Source organism: Molothrus aeneus, unplaced genomic scaffold, assembly GCF_037042795.1.
Source record: "Molothrus aeneus isolate 106 unplaced genomic scaffold, BPBGC_Maene_1.0 scaffold_70, whole genome shotgun sequence".
In the NCBI taxonomy this organism is placed as follows: Eukaryota; Metazoa; Chordata; class Aves; order Passeriformes; family Icteridae; genus Molothrus; species Molothrus aeneus.
Window position 1 is genome coordinate 305,078 of NW_027099222.1, and position 17,804 is coordinate 322,881.

At 54.7% G+C, this 17,804-nt stretch overlaps 1 protein-coding gene across 1 annotated transcript; it reads right to left on the minus strand.

The window, feature by feature from the left end:
* Positions 1 to 1,968: 1,968 nt before the first annotated feature.
* Positions 1,969 to 14,594, minus strand: CHMP2A (charged multivesicular body protein 2A). Its single transcript, XM_066571487.1, has 5 exons — positions 14,414 to 14,594; positions 10,821 to 11,000; positions 8,390 to 8,520; positions 6,731 to 6,792; positions 1,969 to 2,567 (listed from the first exon to the last, which is right to left on the minus strand). Exons 1-5 carry the CDS (start codon positions 14,579 to 14,581, stop codon positions 2,440 to 2,442), a joined length of 669 nt encoding a protein of 222 aa, XP_066427584.1. The 5' UTR covers positions 14,582 to 14,594; the 3' UTR covers positions 1,969 to 2,439.
* Between the last annotated feature and the right edge of the window lie 3,210 nt (positions 14,595 to 17,804).

Sequence of the window (17,804 nt, forward strand, 5' to 3'; positions counted from 1 at the left end):
CCAAAAAATCCCCCAAAAAATCCGAAAAAAATCCGAAAAAAATCAGAAAAAAATCCCAAAAATTTCGGAAAAATCCCAAAAAAATCCCCCAAAAATTCCCCAAAAAATCCCCCAAAAATTCCCCCCCAAAAAATCAGAAAAAAATAAAAAAAAAATTCGAAAAAAATTCGAAAAAATCCTAAAAAAATCCCCAAAAAATCCCCCAAAAATCAGAAAAAAATCCCCCAAAAATCCCCAAAAAAAATCCCCCAAAAATCCCAAAAATTCCCCCAAAAATCCCGAAAAAAATCCCAAAAAATCAAAAAAAAAATCCCCCAAAAATAAGAAAAAAAATTCCCCAAAAATCCCAAAAAATCCCAAAAAATCCCAAAAAATCCCAAATCAATGGGGTCAGAATTTGGGGGTTTTCAGGAGTGGGGAAGGACCAGAAAATTCCCCCAAAATTCAGAATAAATGGGCAAAATTCCCCCTCTGGGATGGCCAAAAATCCGAAAAAATCCCAAAAAAAATCCGAAAAAAATCCGAAAAAAATCCCAAAAAATCCCAAATAAATGGGGTCAGATTTTGGGGCTCCCAAGGGTGCTGGAGACTGAAAAATTGGAAAAAAAAGGGGCAAAACCCCCACTCTGGGATGGCCAAAAATCCGAAAAAATGGGAAAAAAATGGGAAAAAAATCGGGAAAAATCCCCAAAAAAATCGGAAAAAAATCGGGAAAAATCCCCAAAAAAATCGGAAAAAAATCGGGAAAAATCCCCAAAAAATCGGAAAAAAATCGGGAAAAATCCCAAAAAAAATCCAAAAAAGGGACAAGAAATTCCCCCAAAAATCAGAATAAATGGGCAAAATTCCCCCTCTGGGATGGCCAAAAATCCGAAAAAATCCCAAAAAATCAGAAAAAAATCCCAAAAAATCCCAAAAAATCCCAAATAAAAGGGGTCAGATTTTGGGGCTCCCAAGGGTGCTGGAGACTGAAAAATCCTCCTAAAAATTGGGAATAAAGGAGCAAAATCCCCCTCTGGGATGGCCAAAAATTGCTAAAAAATTGGAAAAAAATGGGAAAAAAATCGGGAAAAATCGGGAAAAATCCCAAAAAATCCGAAAAAAATCAGGAAAAATCCCAAATAAATGGGGTCAGAATTTGAGGGTTTTCAGGGGTGCTGGAGACTGAAAAATCCCCCTAAAAATTGGGAATAAAGGGGCAAAATCCCCCACTCTGGGATGGCCAAAAATGCGAAAAAAATCCCAAAAAAATAAAAAAAAATCCAAAAAATCCCAAAAAATAAAAAAAAAATCCCAAATAAAAGGGGTCAGATTTTGGGGCTCCCAAGGGTGCTGGAGACTGAAAAATTGGGAAAAAAAGGGGCAAAGCCCCCATTCTGGGACAGCCAAAAATGGGAAAAAAAATCGGAAAAAAATCGGAAAAAAATCAGAAAAAAATCGGGAAAAATCGGGAAAAATCCCAAAAAAATCCAGAAAAAATCGGGAAAAATCCCCCAAAAAATCCAAAAAAGGGACCAGAAAATTCCCCCAAAAAATCAGAATAAATGCGCAAAATCCCCCCTCTGGGATGGCCAAAAATCCGAAAGAAATCCCAAAAAATCAGAAAAAAATCCCAAAAAATCCCAAAAAATCCCAAATAAAAGGGGTCAGATTTTGGGGCTCCCAAGGGTGCTGGAGACTGAAAAATTGGAAAAAAAAGGGGCAAAACCCCCCACTCTGGGATGGCCAAAAATCCGAAAAAAATGGGAAAAAAATGGGAAAAAAATCGGGAAAAATCCCCAAAAAAATCGGAAAAAATCGGGAAAAATCCCCAAAAAAATCGGAAAAAAATCGGGAAAAATCCCCAAAAAATCGGAAAAAAATCGGGAAAAATCCCAAAAAAAATCAAAAAAAGGGACAAGAAATTCCCCCAAAAATCAGAATAAATGGGCAAATTCCCTCTCTGGGATGGCCAAAAATCCGAAAGAAATCCCAAAAAATCAGAAAAAAATCCCAAAAAATCCCAAAAAATCCCAAATAAAAGGGGTCAGATTTTGGGGCTCCCAAGGGTGCTGGAGACTGAAAAATTGGAAAAAAAAGGGGCAAAACCCCCACTCTGGGATGGCCAAAATCCGAAAAAAATGGGAAAAAAATGGGAAAAAAATGGGAAAAAAATCGGGAAAAATCGGGAAAAATCCCAAAAAAATCCAGAAAAAATCGGGAAAAATCCCCCAAAAAATCCAAAAAAGGACCAGAAATTCCCCCAAAAAATCAGAATAAAGGGGCAAAATTCCCCCTCTGGGACAGCCAAAAATGGGAAAAAAATGGGAAAAAAATGGGAAAAAAATCAGAAAAAAATCGGGAAAAATCCCAAAAAAATCGGAAAAAAATCGGGAAAAATCCCAGCAATCCCAAAGAAGTCCCCAAAGTCCCGGAAAGGCCAAACTCGGCTCCTGGGGCTCAGTCCCTCCTCAGGTTCTTCAGCCTCTCCTCCAGGTCGGCGTCGGCGTCGGCCAAAGCGGCCGCGGCCGCCTCGGCGCCCCCGCGCCCCTCCCCCGCCGCCAGGGACCCGCCCGGGGCCGGCAGAGCTGGGGACACACGGAGGGGGGGACAGACGGACGGACAGTCAGGGGACGGCAGAGGTAGCCCCAGAAAAATCCCCGAAAAAATCCCCCCAAAAAATCCCCCAAAAAATCCCGACCGGATTGTGCCAAATAATCCCAAAATCCCGACCGGATTGTGCCCAAAATCCCCCAAAATCCCGACTGGATTATCCCCAAAATCTCACCCAGATTATCCCAAAATCTCACCCAGATTATCCCAAAAATCTCACCCAGACTGTCCCCAAAATCCCAAAAAAATCCCGAACGGATTGTGCCCAAAATCCCCCAAAATCCTGACCAGATTGTCCCCAAAATCCCCAAAAAATCCCGACCAGATTATCCCCAAAATCCTGACCAGATTATCCCCAAAATCCCGACCAGATTATCCCCAAAATCTCACCCAGATTATCCCAAAAATCTCACCCAGATTGTCCCCAAAATCCCCAAAAAATCCCGACCAGATTGTGCCCAAAATCCCCCAAAATCCCGACCAGATTATCCCCAAAATCTCATTCATATTATCCCCAAAATCCCAAAAATCTCACCCAGATTATCCCAAAATCCCACTCAGATTATCCCAAAAATCCCGACCAGATTGTCCCCAAAACTCCAAAAAAAATCCCGACCAGATTGTCCCAAATAATCCCCAAAAAATCCCGACCGGATTGTGCCCAAAATCCCCCAAATCCCGACCAGATTATCCCCAAAATCCCCAAAAAATCCCCAAAAAATCCCAACCAGATTATCCCCAAAATCCCAACCGGATTATCCCAAAAATCTCACCCAGATTACCCTCAAAATCCCCAAAAAATCCCGACCGGATTGTCCCCAAAATCCCAAAAATCTCACCCAGATTATCCCAAAAATCTCACCCACATTATCCCAAAAATCTCACCCAGACTGTCCCCAAAATCCCAAAAAAATCCCGACCGGATTGTGTCAAATAATCCCAAAATCCCGACCGGATTGTGCCAAATATTCCCAAAAAACCCGACCGGATTGTGCCCAAAATCCCCCAAATCTCACCCAGATTATCCCCAAAATCCCAAAAAATCTCACCCAAATAATCCCCAAAAAATCCCGACCAGATTATCCCCAAAATCCCCCAAAATCCCGACCAGATTATCCCCAAAATCCCCCAAAATCCCGACCAGATTATCCCCAAAATCTCACCCAGATTATCCCAAAAATCTCACCCAGATTATCCCCAAAATCTCACCCAGATTATCCTAAAATCCCCAAAAAATCCCGACCAATTATCCCCAAAATCTCACCCAGATTATCCCCAAAATCCCCAAAATCCCCAAAATCCCACCCACATTATCCCAAAATCTGACCCAGATTATCCCCAAAATGCCCCAAAAATCCCGACCAGATTGTCCCCAAAATCCCAACCGGATTATCCCAAAAATCTCACCCAGATTATCCCAAAATCCCAAAAAAATCCCGACCGGATTGTCCCAAATAATCCCCAAAATCCCAACCAGATTGTCCCCAAAATCCCAAAAAAATCCCGACCGGATTGTCCCAAATAATCCCCAAAAAATCCTGACCGGATTGTGCCCAAAATCCCCAAAATCTCACCCAGATTATCCCCAAAATCCCCAAAAAAATCCCCCCAAAAAATCCCAACCGGATTGTCCCCAAAATCCCAAAAATCTCACCCAGATTATCCCCAAAATCCCAAAAAATCTCACCCAAATAATACCCAAAATCCCGACCGGATTGTCCCCAAAAATCCCAAAAATCCCGAACGGATTGTGCCAAATAATCCCAAAAATCCCGACCGGATTGTGCCCAAAATCTCCCAAAATCCCGACCAGATTATCCCCAAAATCTCACCCAGATTATCCCCAAAATCCCAAAAATCTCACCCAGATTATCCCAAAATCTGACCCAGATTATCCCCAAAATGCCCAAAAAATCCCGACCAGAGTGTCCCCAAAATGCCAACCGGATTATCCCAAAAATCTCACCCAGATTATCCCAAAATCCCAAAAAAATCCCGAACAGATTGTGCCAACTAATCCCCAAAAAATCCTGACCAGATTGTGCCCAAAATCCCAAAAATCTCACCCTGATTGTCCCCAAAATCCCAAAATCCCACTCAGATTATCCCCAAAATCCCAAAAAAATCCTGACCAGATTATCCCCAAAATCTCACCCAGATTATCCCCAAAATCCCAAAAATCCCACCCAGATTATCCCCAAAAAATCCCCAAAAAATCCCGACCAGATTGTCCCCAAAATCCCAACCGGATTATCCCAAAAATCTCACCCAGATTATCCCAAAATCCCCAAAAAAATCCCGACCGGATTGTGCCAAATAATCCCCAAAATCCCAACCAGATTGTCCCCAAAATCCCAAAAAATCCCCAAAAAAATCCCCCCAAAAAAATCCCCCCAAAAAAATCCCCAAAAAATCCCAACCGGATTATCCCCAAAATCTCATCCAGATTATCCCCAAAATCTCACCCAGATTATCCCAAAAATCCCAAAAATCTCACCCAGATTGTCCCAAAATCCCCAAAAAATCCCGACCGGATTGTGCCAAATATTCCCAAAATCCCGACCGGATTGTGCCCAAAATGCCCCAAAATCCCGACCAGATTATCCCCAAAATCTCACCCAGATTATCCCAAAATCCCAAAAAATCCCAACCAGATTGTCCCAAATAATCCCCAAAAAATCCTGACCGGATTGTGCCCAAAATCCCCAAAATCTCACCCAGATTATCCCCAAAATCCCAAAAAAAATCCCCCCAAAAAATCCCAACCGGATTGTCCCCAAAATCCCAAAAATATCACCCAGATTATCCCCAAAATCCCAAAAAATCTCACCCAAATAATCCCCAAAATCCCGACCGGATTGTCCCCAAAAATCCCAAAAATCCCGAACGGATTGTGCCAAATAATCCCAAAAATCCCGACCGGATTGTGCCCAAAATCTCCCAAAATCCCGACCAGATTATCCCCAAAATCTCACCCAGATTATCCCAAAAATCCCAAAAATCCCACCCAGATTATCCCAAAATCTGACCCAGATTATCCCCAAAATGCCCAAAAAATCCCGACCAGATTGTCCCCAAAATCCCAACCGGATTATCCCAAAAATCTCACCCAGATTATCCCAAAATCCCCCAAAAAATCCCGACCGGATTGTGCCCAAAATCCCCCAAAATCCCGACCAGATTATCCCAAAATCCCAAAATCCCGACCGGATTGTGCCCAAAATCCCCCAAAATCTCACCCAGATTATCCCAAATCCCCCCCTAAACCCCCAAATCCCCCAAATCTCCCCAAATCCCCCAAAATCCTCCCAAATGTCCTCAAATGTCCCCAATCCCCCAAACCCCCCAAATGTCCCCAAATCTCCCCAAATGCTCCCAAAAAAATCCCCCCAGATTGTCCCAAAAGTCCCCAATGTCCCCAAATCCCCCAATTTCCCACAAATCCCCCCAAAAATCTCCCCAAAAATCTCCCCAAATGTCCCCAAATCCCCCCAGATTCCCCCAAATCCCCCAAATGTCCCCAAATCCCCCCAGATTCCCCCAAATCTCCCCAAATCCCCCCTAAAAATCTCCCCAAATTCCCCCAAACCCCCCAAATGTCCCCGAATGTCCCCAAATTCCCCCAGATTCCCCCAAATCTCCCAAAATCCCCCCCCCAAAATCCCCCCGGATTCCCCCAAATCCCCCAAATGTCCCCAATGTCCCCAAATGTCCCCAGATTCCCCCAAATCCCCCAAATGTCCCCAAATCCCCCCAGATTCCCCCAAATCTCCCCAAATCCCCCCTAAAAATCTCCCCAAATTCCCCCAAACCCCCCAAATGTCCCCGAATGTCCCCAAATTCCCCCAAATCTCCCCCAAATCTCCCAAAATCCCCCCCCAAAATTCCCCCCGGATTCCCCCAAATCCCCCAAATGTCCCCAAATCCCCCGAGTGTCCCCAAATCCCCCGAGTGTCCCCCAGATGTCCCCAGATGTCCCCAGTGTCCCCCAGATGTCCCCAGATGTCCCCAGATGTCCCCAGGTGTCCCCAGGTGTCCCCAGGTGTCCCCAGGTGTCCCCAGATGTCCCCAGGTGTCCCCCAGTGTCCCCAGGTGTCCCCAGGTGTCCCCAGGTGTCCCCAGGTGTCCCCGGGCTCACTCGCCAGCTCCTCGGTCAGGTTCAGCCCCAGCTCGTCCAGAACCTGGGACACGACAGCGTCACTGGGGAGAGAATGGGACAAACTGGGATGGACTGGGATGGACTGGGATGGACTGGGATGGACTGGGAGGGACTGGGATGGACTGGGAGGGACTGGGATAAACTGGGATAGACTGGGATAAACTGGGATAGACTGGGACAAACTGGGATGGACTGGGATGGACTGGGATAAACTGGGAGGGACTGGGATACACTGGGAAGGACTGGGATAGACTGGGATGGACTGGGATAAACTGGGATAGACTGGGATAAACTGGGATAGACTGGGAGGGACTGGGAGGGACTGGGATATACTGGGATGGACTGGGAGGGACTGGGATGGACTGGGATGGACTGGGATGGACTGGGATGGACTGGGATGGACTGGGAGGGACTGGGATGGACTGGGATGGACTGGGATGGACTGGGAGGGACTGGGATGGACTGGGATGGACTGGGATGGACTGGGAGGGACTGGGATGGACTGGGATGGACTGGGAGGGACTGGGATGGACTGGGATGGACTGGGACACGACAGCGTCACTGCCAGGGAGAGAATGGGACAAACTGGGATAAACTGGGATGGACTGGGATGGACTGGGATGGACTGGGATGGACTGGGATGGACTGGGACATGACAGCATCACTGGGGAGAGAATGGGATAAACTGGGATAAACTGGGATAGACTGGGATAAACTGGGAGGGACTGGGATGGAACTGGGATGGAACTGGGATGGACTGGGAGGGACTGGGATAGACTGGGACAAACTGGGATAAACTGGGATGGACTGGGATAAACTGGGAGGGACTGGGATGGACTGGGATGGACTGGGACACGACAGCGTCACTGGGGAGAGAATGGGATAAACTGGGATAAACTGGGATAAACTGGGAGGGACTGGGATAAACTGGGATAGACTGGGATAAACTGGGACACGACAGTGTCACTGCCAGGAGAATGGGACAAACTGGGATAAACTGGGACAAACTGGGATAAACTGGGATGGACTGGGACACGACAGTGTCACTGCCGGGAGAATGGGACAAACTGGGATAAACTGGGACAAACTGGGATAAACTGGGATGGACTGGGATAGACTGGGACAAACTGGGAGGGACTGGGATGGGCTGGGAGGGGACACTGGGACAGACTGGGACCCACGCCATCCCCGTGTCCCCTCGGTGTCCCCAGGTGTCCCCAAGTGATCCCTGGGTGTCCCCAGGGTGTCCCTGAGTGTTCCCTGGCTGTCCCTGGATGTCCCCAGGTGTCCCCAGGTGTCCCCCGAGCACCTCTGAGTGTCCCTCATGTGTCCCCCTGTGTCCCCAGGTGTCCCTCTGGTGTCTCCAGGTGTCCTCAAGTGTCCCTTGGTGTCTCCGCAGTGTCGCCAAGTGTCCCCCAGCTGTCCCCAGGTGTCCCTTGTGTGTCCCCAAATGTCCCTTCAGTGTCCCCAGGTGTCCCTCATGTGTCCCCCCTGTGTCCCCAGGTGTATCCAGGTGTCCCCGTGTGTCCCCAGCTGTCCCCGGGTGTATCCAGATCTCCCCCAGCTGTCCCCATGTGTCCCCTGGTGTGTCCCCATGTCTCCCCATGTGTCCCCTGGTGTCCCCCCAGGTGTCCCCACCTCTCGTCCTCGTCGTCCTCGTCCCCGAGGGCGTCGTCGATGGCGTCGTTCATCAGCTCCTCCTTCATGTCCATGAGCTCCGACTGCTTCTGGAACTCCAGCAGGATCCGCTGGATCTGGGGCAGCTTCAGCTGGGGGACATTGGGGACATTGGGGACATTGGGGACATTGGGGACATTGGGGACACATTGGGGACATTGGGGACATTGGGGACACATTGGGGACACATTGGGGACACATTGGGGACACATTGGGGACAGTGGGACACTGAGGGGATTGGGGACAGTGGGGACAGTGGGGACACTGAGGGGACAGTGGGGACACATTGGGGACATTGAGGGGACTGGGGACATTGGGGACATTTGGGACAGTGGGGACATTGGGGGAACATTGGGGACACTGAGGGGATTTGGGACAGTGGGGACGGATTGGGGACATTGGGGACAGTGGGGACAGTGGGGACACAGTGGGGACATTGAGGACATTGGGGAGAGCTGCGGACACATTGGGGACACTGGGGACGTTGGGGACAGCAGGGACATTGGGGACACATTGGGGACATTGAGGGGATTGGAGACATTGGGGACAGCTGGGGACAGCAGGGACATTAAGGATATTGACAACATTGGGGACACACTGGGACAGTGGGGACACACTGGGGACACATTTGGGACAGTGGGGACACATTGGGGACATTGGGGACATTGGGGACACTGAGGGGATTTGGGACAGTGGGGACACATTGGGGACATTGGGGACATTGGGGACACATTGGGGACATTGGGGGGACTTTGGGAGGACATTGGGGACACACAGGGGAAAGCAGGGACAATAGAAGATTGGGGACATCGGGGACACTGGGGACATTGGGGGACATCGGGATACAGGGGACACTGGGGACATTGAGGACACACAGGGGACAGCGGGGACGATGATGGGGACAATGGCGAACACGGGGGACACGCAGGGGACAAGAGGGTGACCGCAGGGACAGCCAGGTGACCCTGGCGCCACCATGGGTGACAGGGGTGTCACCGTGACCTGGGTGACCGCGGTGACACAGGTGACACCCCAGGTGACACAGGGACACAGAGTGACACACACGGTGCCACACACACAGTGACACACACACAGGTGACACAGTGACACACACAGTGACACACACACAGGTGACACACAGGTGACACAGTGACACACACACACAGGTGACACACACAGTGACATGCACAGGTGACACACACACACACACAGGTGACACACACACAGGTGACACAGTGACACACACAGTGACACACACAGTGACACACACACAGGTGACACACACACACAGTGACACACACAGTGACATGCACAGGTGACACACACACAGGTGACACACACAGGTGACACAGTGACATGCACAGGTGACACACACACACACACAGTGACACACACAGTGACACACACAGTGACACACACACAGTGACACACACAGTGACACACACACAGGTGACACAGTGACACACACAGGTGACACAGTGACACACACACACAGGTGACACACACACAGGTGACACAGTGACACACACACACAGGTGACACAGTGACACACACAGGTGACACACACACAGTGACACACACACACAATGACACACACACACAGTGACACACACATGCAGGTGACACAGTGACACACATAGTGACACACACACACACAGTGACACACACAGTGACACACACAGGTGACACACACACAGTGACACACACACAGGTGACACACACAGTGACACACACAGGTGACACAGTGACACACACACGCAGGTGACACAGTGACGCACACACAGGTGACACACACACAGGTGACACAGTGACACACACACAGTGACACACACAGTGACTGACACACACACAGGTGACACAGTGACACACACAGTGACACACACACAGGTGACACACACAGTGACACACACAGGTGACACAGTGACACACACACAGTGACACACACACAGGTGACACACACACAGGTGACACAGTGACACACACACAGTGACACACACAGTGACTGACACACACACAGGTGACACAGTGACACACACAGTGACACACACACAGGTGACACACACAGTGACACACACAGGTGACACAGTGACACACACACAGTGACACACACACAGGTGACACAGTGACACACACAGGTGACACAGTGACACACACAGTGACACACACACAGGTGACACAGTGACACACACACAGTGACACACACACAGTGACACACACAGTGACACAGGTGACACAGTGACACACACAGTGACACACGCAGGTGACACACACACAGTGACACACACAGGTGACACAGTGACACACACACACAGGTGACACACGCAGGTGACACACACACAGGTGACACAGTGACACACACAGTGACACACGCAGGTGACCCGGCGGCACTGACCTGGCGGTTCATGGTGGCCATGGCCCGTGTCACGCCCCTCATGGCGGTGGCCATGGCGCTGTGTGACCGCAGCGTCTGCACCCGCAGCGCCACCCCCTGCACGTTGGCCCGCATGGCGATGAACTTGCGCTCGTAGCGCCGCGTGCGCACCAGGTCCTTGGCCAGCACCCGCACCGCGTCCTGGGGACACAGGGGACACCGCTGGGGACACCAGGGGACACCGCTGGGGACACCGTTAGGGACACTGTTGGGGACACAGGGACACAGCGATGAACTTGCGCTCGTAGCGCCACGTGCACAGCAGGGCCTTGGCCAGCACCCGCACCGCGTCCTGGGGACACAGGGGACAGCGTTGGGGACAGCGTTGGGGACAGCGTTGGGGACAGCGTTGGGGACATGGGGACACAGGGACATGGGGAACACAGGGGACAGCAGGGTTAGGGACACAGCGGACACTGTTAGGGACACAGGGGACATGGGGACAGTAGGGTTAGGGACACAGGGGACACTGTTAGGGACACAAGGGGACACCGGGGACAGCAGGGTTAGGGACACAGGGACACGGCGATGAACTTGCGCTCGTAGCGGCGCGTGCGCAGCAGGGCCTTGGCCAGCACCCGCACCGCGTCCTGGGGACACAGGGGACACCGTTGGGGACAGCGTTGGGGACACCAGGGGACAGCGTTGGGGACACAGGGACACAGTTAGGGACATGGGGAACACAGGGGACAGCAGGGTTAGGGACACAGGGGACAGGGACATGGGGACAGCATCCTGGGGACAGCAGGGACACAGGGACAGGGTCAGAGACATGGGGACAGTGTCAGGGACAGGGTTAGGGACATGGGGACACAGGGAACACGGAACAGCAGGGTTAGGGACACAGGGACAGGGACACACAGGGACACAGGGGACAGGGTCAGAGACATGGGGACAGTGTCAGGGACAGGGTCAGAGACATGGGGACAACATCCTGGGGACACAGGGGACACCGTTAGGGACACAGGAACAGGGACACCAGGGGACACCGTTAGGGACATGGGGACAGGGACATGGGGACACAGGGGACAGCAGGGTTAGGGACACAGGGACACGGCGATGAACTTGCGCTCGTAGCGGCGCGTGCGCAGCAGGGCCTTGGCCAGCACCCGCACCGCGTCCTGGGGACACAGGGGACAACGTTGGGGACAGCGTTGGGGACATGGGGACACAGGGGACAGCAGGGTTAGGGACATGGGGACAGCATCCTGGGGACAGCAGGGACACAGGGACAGGGTTAGGGACATGGGGACAGTGTCAGGGACAGGGTTAGGGACACGGGGACAGCATCCTGGGGACAGCAGGGGACACAGGGACAGGGTTAGGGACATGGGGACAGTGTCAGGGACAGGGTTAGGGACACGGGGACAGCATCCTGGGGACAGCAGGGGACACAGGGACAGGGTTAGGGACATGGGGACAGTGTCAGGGACAGGGTTAGGGACACGGGGACAGCATCCTGGGGACAGAGGGGACACCGTTAGGGACACAGGGACAGCAGGGACAGCATTAGGGACACGGGGACAGCGTCCTGGGGACATGGGGACAACATCAGGGACACATGGGACAGGGACATGGGGACACAGGGATAGGGACAGGGGACAGCGTCCTGGGGACAGAAGGGGGACACTGTCAGGGACACAAGGACACAGGGGACACTGTCAGGGACCCAGGGACAGCAGGGGACAGTGTTAGGGACATGGGGACAACATCCTGGAGACACAGGGGACACAAGGGACAGGGTTAGGGACAGGGTTAGGGACAGGGACACAAGGGACAGCAGGGGACACCATTAGGGACAGGGACAGGGTTAGGGATGGGGACAGCAGGGGACAGCATCAGGAACAGGGTTAGGGACACAGAGGACACAGTTAGGGACAGGGACATGGGGACAGGGACACAGGGACAGGGACAGGGACATGGGGACAACGTTCTGGGGACAGGGACAGGGACACAGGGACCGGGACAGGGACACAGGGACAGCGTCCTGGGGACAGCAGGGGACACAGGGACAGGGACAGGGACAGGGGATGGCATTGGGGACAGGGGACACCAAGGACAGGGTCAGTGACATGGGCACAGCGTCCTGGGGACAGGGGACACAGGGGACAGGGTCAGGGACAAGGGACAGGGGGGACCACAGGGACAGGGTCAGGGACAGGGACACAGGGGACACAAGGGACAGGGTTAGGGACACAGGGACAGCGTCCTGGGGACACAGGGACACCATTAGGGACAGGGGGACAGGGACAGCATTAGGGACAGGAACAGCGTCCTGGAGATACAGGGGACACAGGGGACAGGGTTAGGGACAGCGTTAGGGGACACAGGGGACAGGGACAGAGGACAATGTCCTGGGGACACAGGGGACAGCATCAGGGACAGAGATGGGGACACAGAGGACAGGGGGGACATCGCCAGGGACATACAGGACAGTGAGGGGACAGTGAGGGGACACACAAAGGGACACCCCCCTGTCCCTCCATGTCCCCCAGACCCCTCCAGGTCCCTTGTCCCCAATCCCCTCCCCCCACCCGCTGTGTCCCCTCTGTGTCCCCTCTGTCCTTGCTGTCCCCAATGTCCCCTCTGTGTCCCCAAGTCCTCAGTGACCATCTGTCCCCTCTGTTCCCCTTGTCCCCACTGTCCTCATGTCCCCTCCGTGTCCCCAGTGTCCCCTCAGTGTCCCCCAGTGTCCCCATGTCACTTCTCACCATCTGTCCCTGCCATGTCCCCTCTCACCATTTGTCCCTGCAAGATTCCCCCAATGTCCCCAGTGTCCCCCACTGTCCCCAAATGTCCCCCAATGTCCCCAATGTCCCCAAGCCCCCTCTGACCATCTGTCCCTGCCATGTCCCCAACGTTGCCGTGTCCCCTCTCGCCATTTGTCCCTGCTGTCCCCTCAGTGTCCCCATGTCCCCTCTGAGCATCTGGCCCTGCCATGTCCCCACTGTTCCCCCAATGTCCCCAGTGTCCCCAGTGTCCCCAAGTCCCCTCTCACCATCTGGCCCTGCTGTCCCTCCAATGTCCCCACTGACTGCCTGTCCCCAAATGTCTCCAAATGTCCCCCCAGTGTCCCGAATGTCCCCAATGTCCCCCCAGTGTCCCCAGTGCCTCCAAATGTCCCCAATGTCCCCCATGTTCCCCCAGTGTCCCCCATGTCCCCCCAGTGTCCCCACTGACCATCTGTCCCCAGTGTCCCCAGTGTCCCCAGTGTCCCCTCAATGTCCCCAATGTCCCCTCTGACCATCTGTCCCTGCCATGTCCCCAGTATCCCCAGTGTCCCCAATGTCCCCTCAATGTCCCCTCTGACCATCTGTCCCTGCCATGTCCCCAGTGTCCCCAGTGTCCCCCCAGTGTCCCCAGTGTCCCCCCAGTGTCCCCATTGTCGCATCTGTCCCTGCCATGTCCCCAGTATCCCCAGTGTCCCCAATGCCCTCCCAATGTCCCCAGTGTCCCCAATGTCCCCTCTGACCATCTGGCCCTGCCATGTCCCCAGTATCCCCAGTATCCCCAGTGTCCCCAGTGTCCCCAGTGTCCCCAATGTCCCCTCTGACCATCTGGCCCTGCTTGGCCATTTTCTTGATGTCCACGATGATTTTCTTCTCCTGCGCCTCGAGCTTCTGCCGCTCCCGCTCCAGCTCCCGCACGGCCCTGGAGAGAGCGCGCTGGTTCTGCCTGAGGAGCTCCTCCGGGGAGCGCCTGCGCCCAAACAGCAGCTCCATGGCACCCTGGGGACACCGGGGACATTGGGGACATCAGTGACATCAGTGACAGTGACCACAGTGACACACACAGGGACACACAGGGACACACAGGGACACAGAGGGACAGAGCGCGCTGGTTCTGCCTGAGGAGCTCCTCCGGGGAGCGCCTGCGCCCGAACAGCAGCTCCATGGCACCCTGGGGACACCGGGGACATCAGTGACATCAATGACAGTGACCACAGTGACACACACAGGGACACACGGGGACACACAGGGACACACAGTGACCACAGTGACAGTGACACACGGGGACACATGGGGACAGAGCGCGCTGGTTCTGCCTGAGGAGCTCCTCCGGGGAGCGCCTGCGCCCAAACAGCAGCTCCATGGCACCCTGGGGACACCGGGGACATCAGTGACACACAGGGACACACACAGTGACAGTGACACACACAGGGACAGACAGTGACACACAGTGACACACAGTGACACACACAGGGACACACAGTGACACACACAGTGACACACAGGGACACACGGGGACACACGGGGACAGAGCGCGCTGGTTCTGCCTGAGGAGCTCCTCCGGGGAGCGCCTGCGCCCGAACAGCGGCTCCATGGCACCCTGGGGACACCGGGGACACCGGGGACATCAGTGACACACAGTGACACACACAGGGACACACAGTGACACACACAGTGACACACAGGGACACACGGGGACATTGGGGACATCAGTGACACACAGTGACCACAGTGACAGTGACACACACAGGGACACACAGGGACAGTGACAGTGACACACGGGGACAGTGACAGGGACACACAGGTACACATGGGGACACACAGGGACAGTGACACAGGGACAGGGACACAGGGACACACAGGGACACACAGGGACAGGGACACACAGGGACACACACAGGGACACACAGGGACAGGGACACACAGGGACACACAGGGACAGGGACACACAGGGACAGGGACACACAGGGACACACACAGGGACACACAGGGACAGTGACAGGGACACACAGAGACACACGGGGACACACAGGGACACACGGGGACACACATGGACAAGGACACACAGGGACAGACAATGACACACAGGGACACACAGGGACACACGGGGACACACATGGACAAGGACACACAGGGACAGACAGTGACACACAGGGACACACAGGGACACACGGGGACACACAGGGACACACGGGGACAGGGACACACGGGGACAGTGACAGGGACACACAGTGTCACACAGTGTCACACAGGGACAGGCCACGCTGGTTCTGCCTGAGCAGCTCCATGTGGCTATGGGGACATTGGGGACAGCCACAGGACGTTGATGGGACACTGACGGGACATTGGGGACACTGGTGGCACATTGGGGACACTGGTGGCACATTGGGGACAGCCACAGGACGTTGATGGGACACTGACGGGACATTGGGGACACTGACGGGACATTGGGGACACTGGTGGCACACTGGGGACAGCCACGGGACGTTGATGGGACACTGACAGGACATTGGGGACACTGACGGGACATTGGGGACACTGGTGGCACACTGGGGACAGCCACGGGACGTTGATGGGACATTGGGGACACTGATGGGACACCGGGGACATTGGGGACACTGATGGCACACTGGGGACAGCAATGGGACATTGGGGACACTGGTGGCACACTGGGGACAGTGACGGGACTTTGGGGACACCTGTGGGACACTGGGGACAGTGACGGTACACTGGTGGGACATGGGGGACACTGATGGCACACTGGGGACAGCGATGGGACATTGGGGACACTGGTGACACCTGTGGGACACTGGGGACAGCGATGGGACCCTGGGGACAGCCATGGGACGTTGGGGACACTCATGTGACACCTGTGTGACACCAGGGGACAGCGATGGGACACTGAGGACAGCAAAGGAACATTGATGGCATGTTGGGGACACCTGTGGGACACTGATGGGACGTTGGGGACACCTGTGGGACATTGGGGACAGTGACAGGACAGTGGGGACACTGATGGGACGTTGGGGTCACCTGTGGGACATTGGGGACAGTGGGGACACTGATGGGACGTTGGGGACACCTGTGGGACACTGGGGACAGCCATGGGGGGACACGGGGGTGCGGCGGCACCTGGAGATGGGGACATTGGGGACAGCGGAGGGGACACCGGGGACAGCAGGGGACAGGGGGAGGTGACACCGCCCCGGGGAGGGGACAGGGGTGACACACGGGGATAAGGAGGGGACACGGAGGGGACAGGGGGGGTGACCCGGCCCCGGGGAGGGGACACCGGAAGTGACACGGAGGTGACACAGGGGGACAGGGGGGTGACACTGACGGACAGCAGGGGACGGGGGGGGGTGACACACGGGGACACGGAGGGACAGGGGGGTGGCACAGAGGGACAGGGGGGTGGCACACGGAACAGGGAGGTGACACCGGGGGGACAGGGAGGTGACACCGGGGGGACAGGGGGGTGACACGGGGGGGACAGGGGGGTGACACAGGGACACGGAAGGGACACGGAGGTGGCACAGGGAAACACGGAAGTGACACACGGTGGCACGCGGTGACACACGGTGACACACAGGGACACGCGGTGCCACCAGAGGTGACCGGGCCGGTCCCGCGCCCTCCCCGCCCCTCAGGGCCCCCCCGACCCCGCCCCGATCCCTCAGAGCGGCCCCGAGCGGGCCCCGCACCCCTCCGGCCCCCCCAAGCCCCCAAAAGGGTCCCCAAAGGTCCCCGAATGTCCCCGAATGTCCCCGAATGTCCCCAAACGCCCGCGAGCGGCCCCGGCCCTTACCCGGCTCCGCACCGGCACTTCCGCAAACAATGACGTCACCGCGCTTCCGGTCACGCGACGGCGCCTCCGCCAGGGGAGGGGCGAACCATAGAGGAGCGGCCGGAGCGGCCACTTCCGGTGGGGGAGCAGCGAGAGGAGGGGCCGGAGCGGCCACTTCCGGTAGGGGAGCAGCGAGAGGAGCGGCCGGAGCGGCCACTTCCGGTACGGGAGCAGCGAGAGGAGCGGCCACTTCCGGGAGAGCGGCGAGGGGGTTTGGGGGGAGTGGGGGCGACTGGGAGCGGAACTGGGGATACTGGGATATACTGGGATATACTGGGATATACTGGGATATACTGGGATATACTGGGAGGGGAAACTGGGGATACTGGTTTGTACTGGGAGGGGAACTGGGGGTACTGGGGTATACTG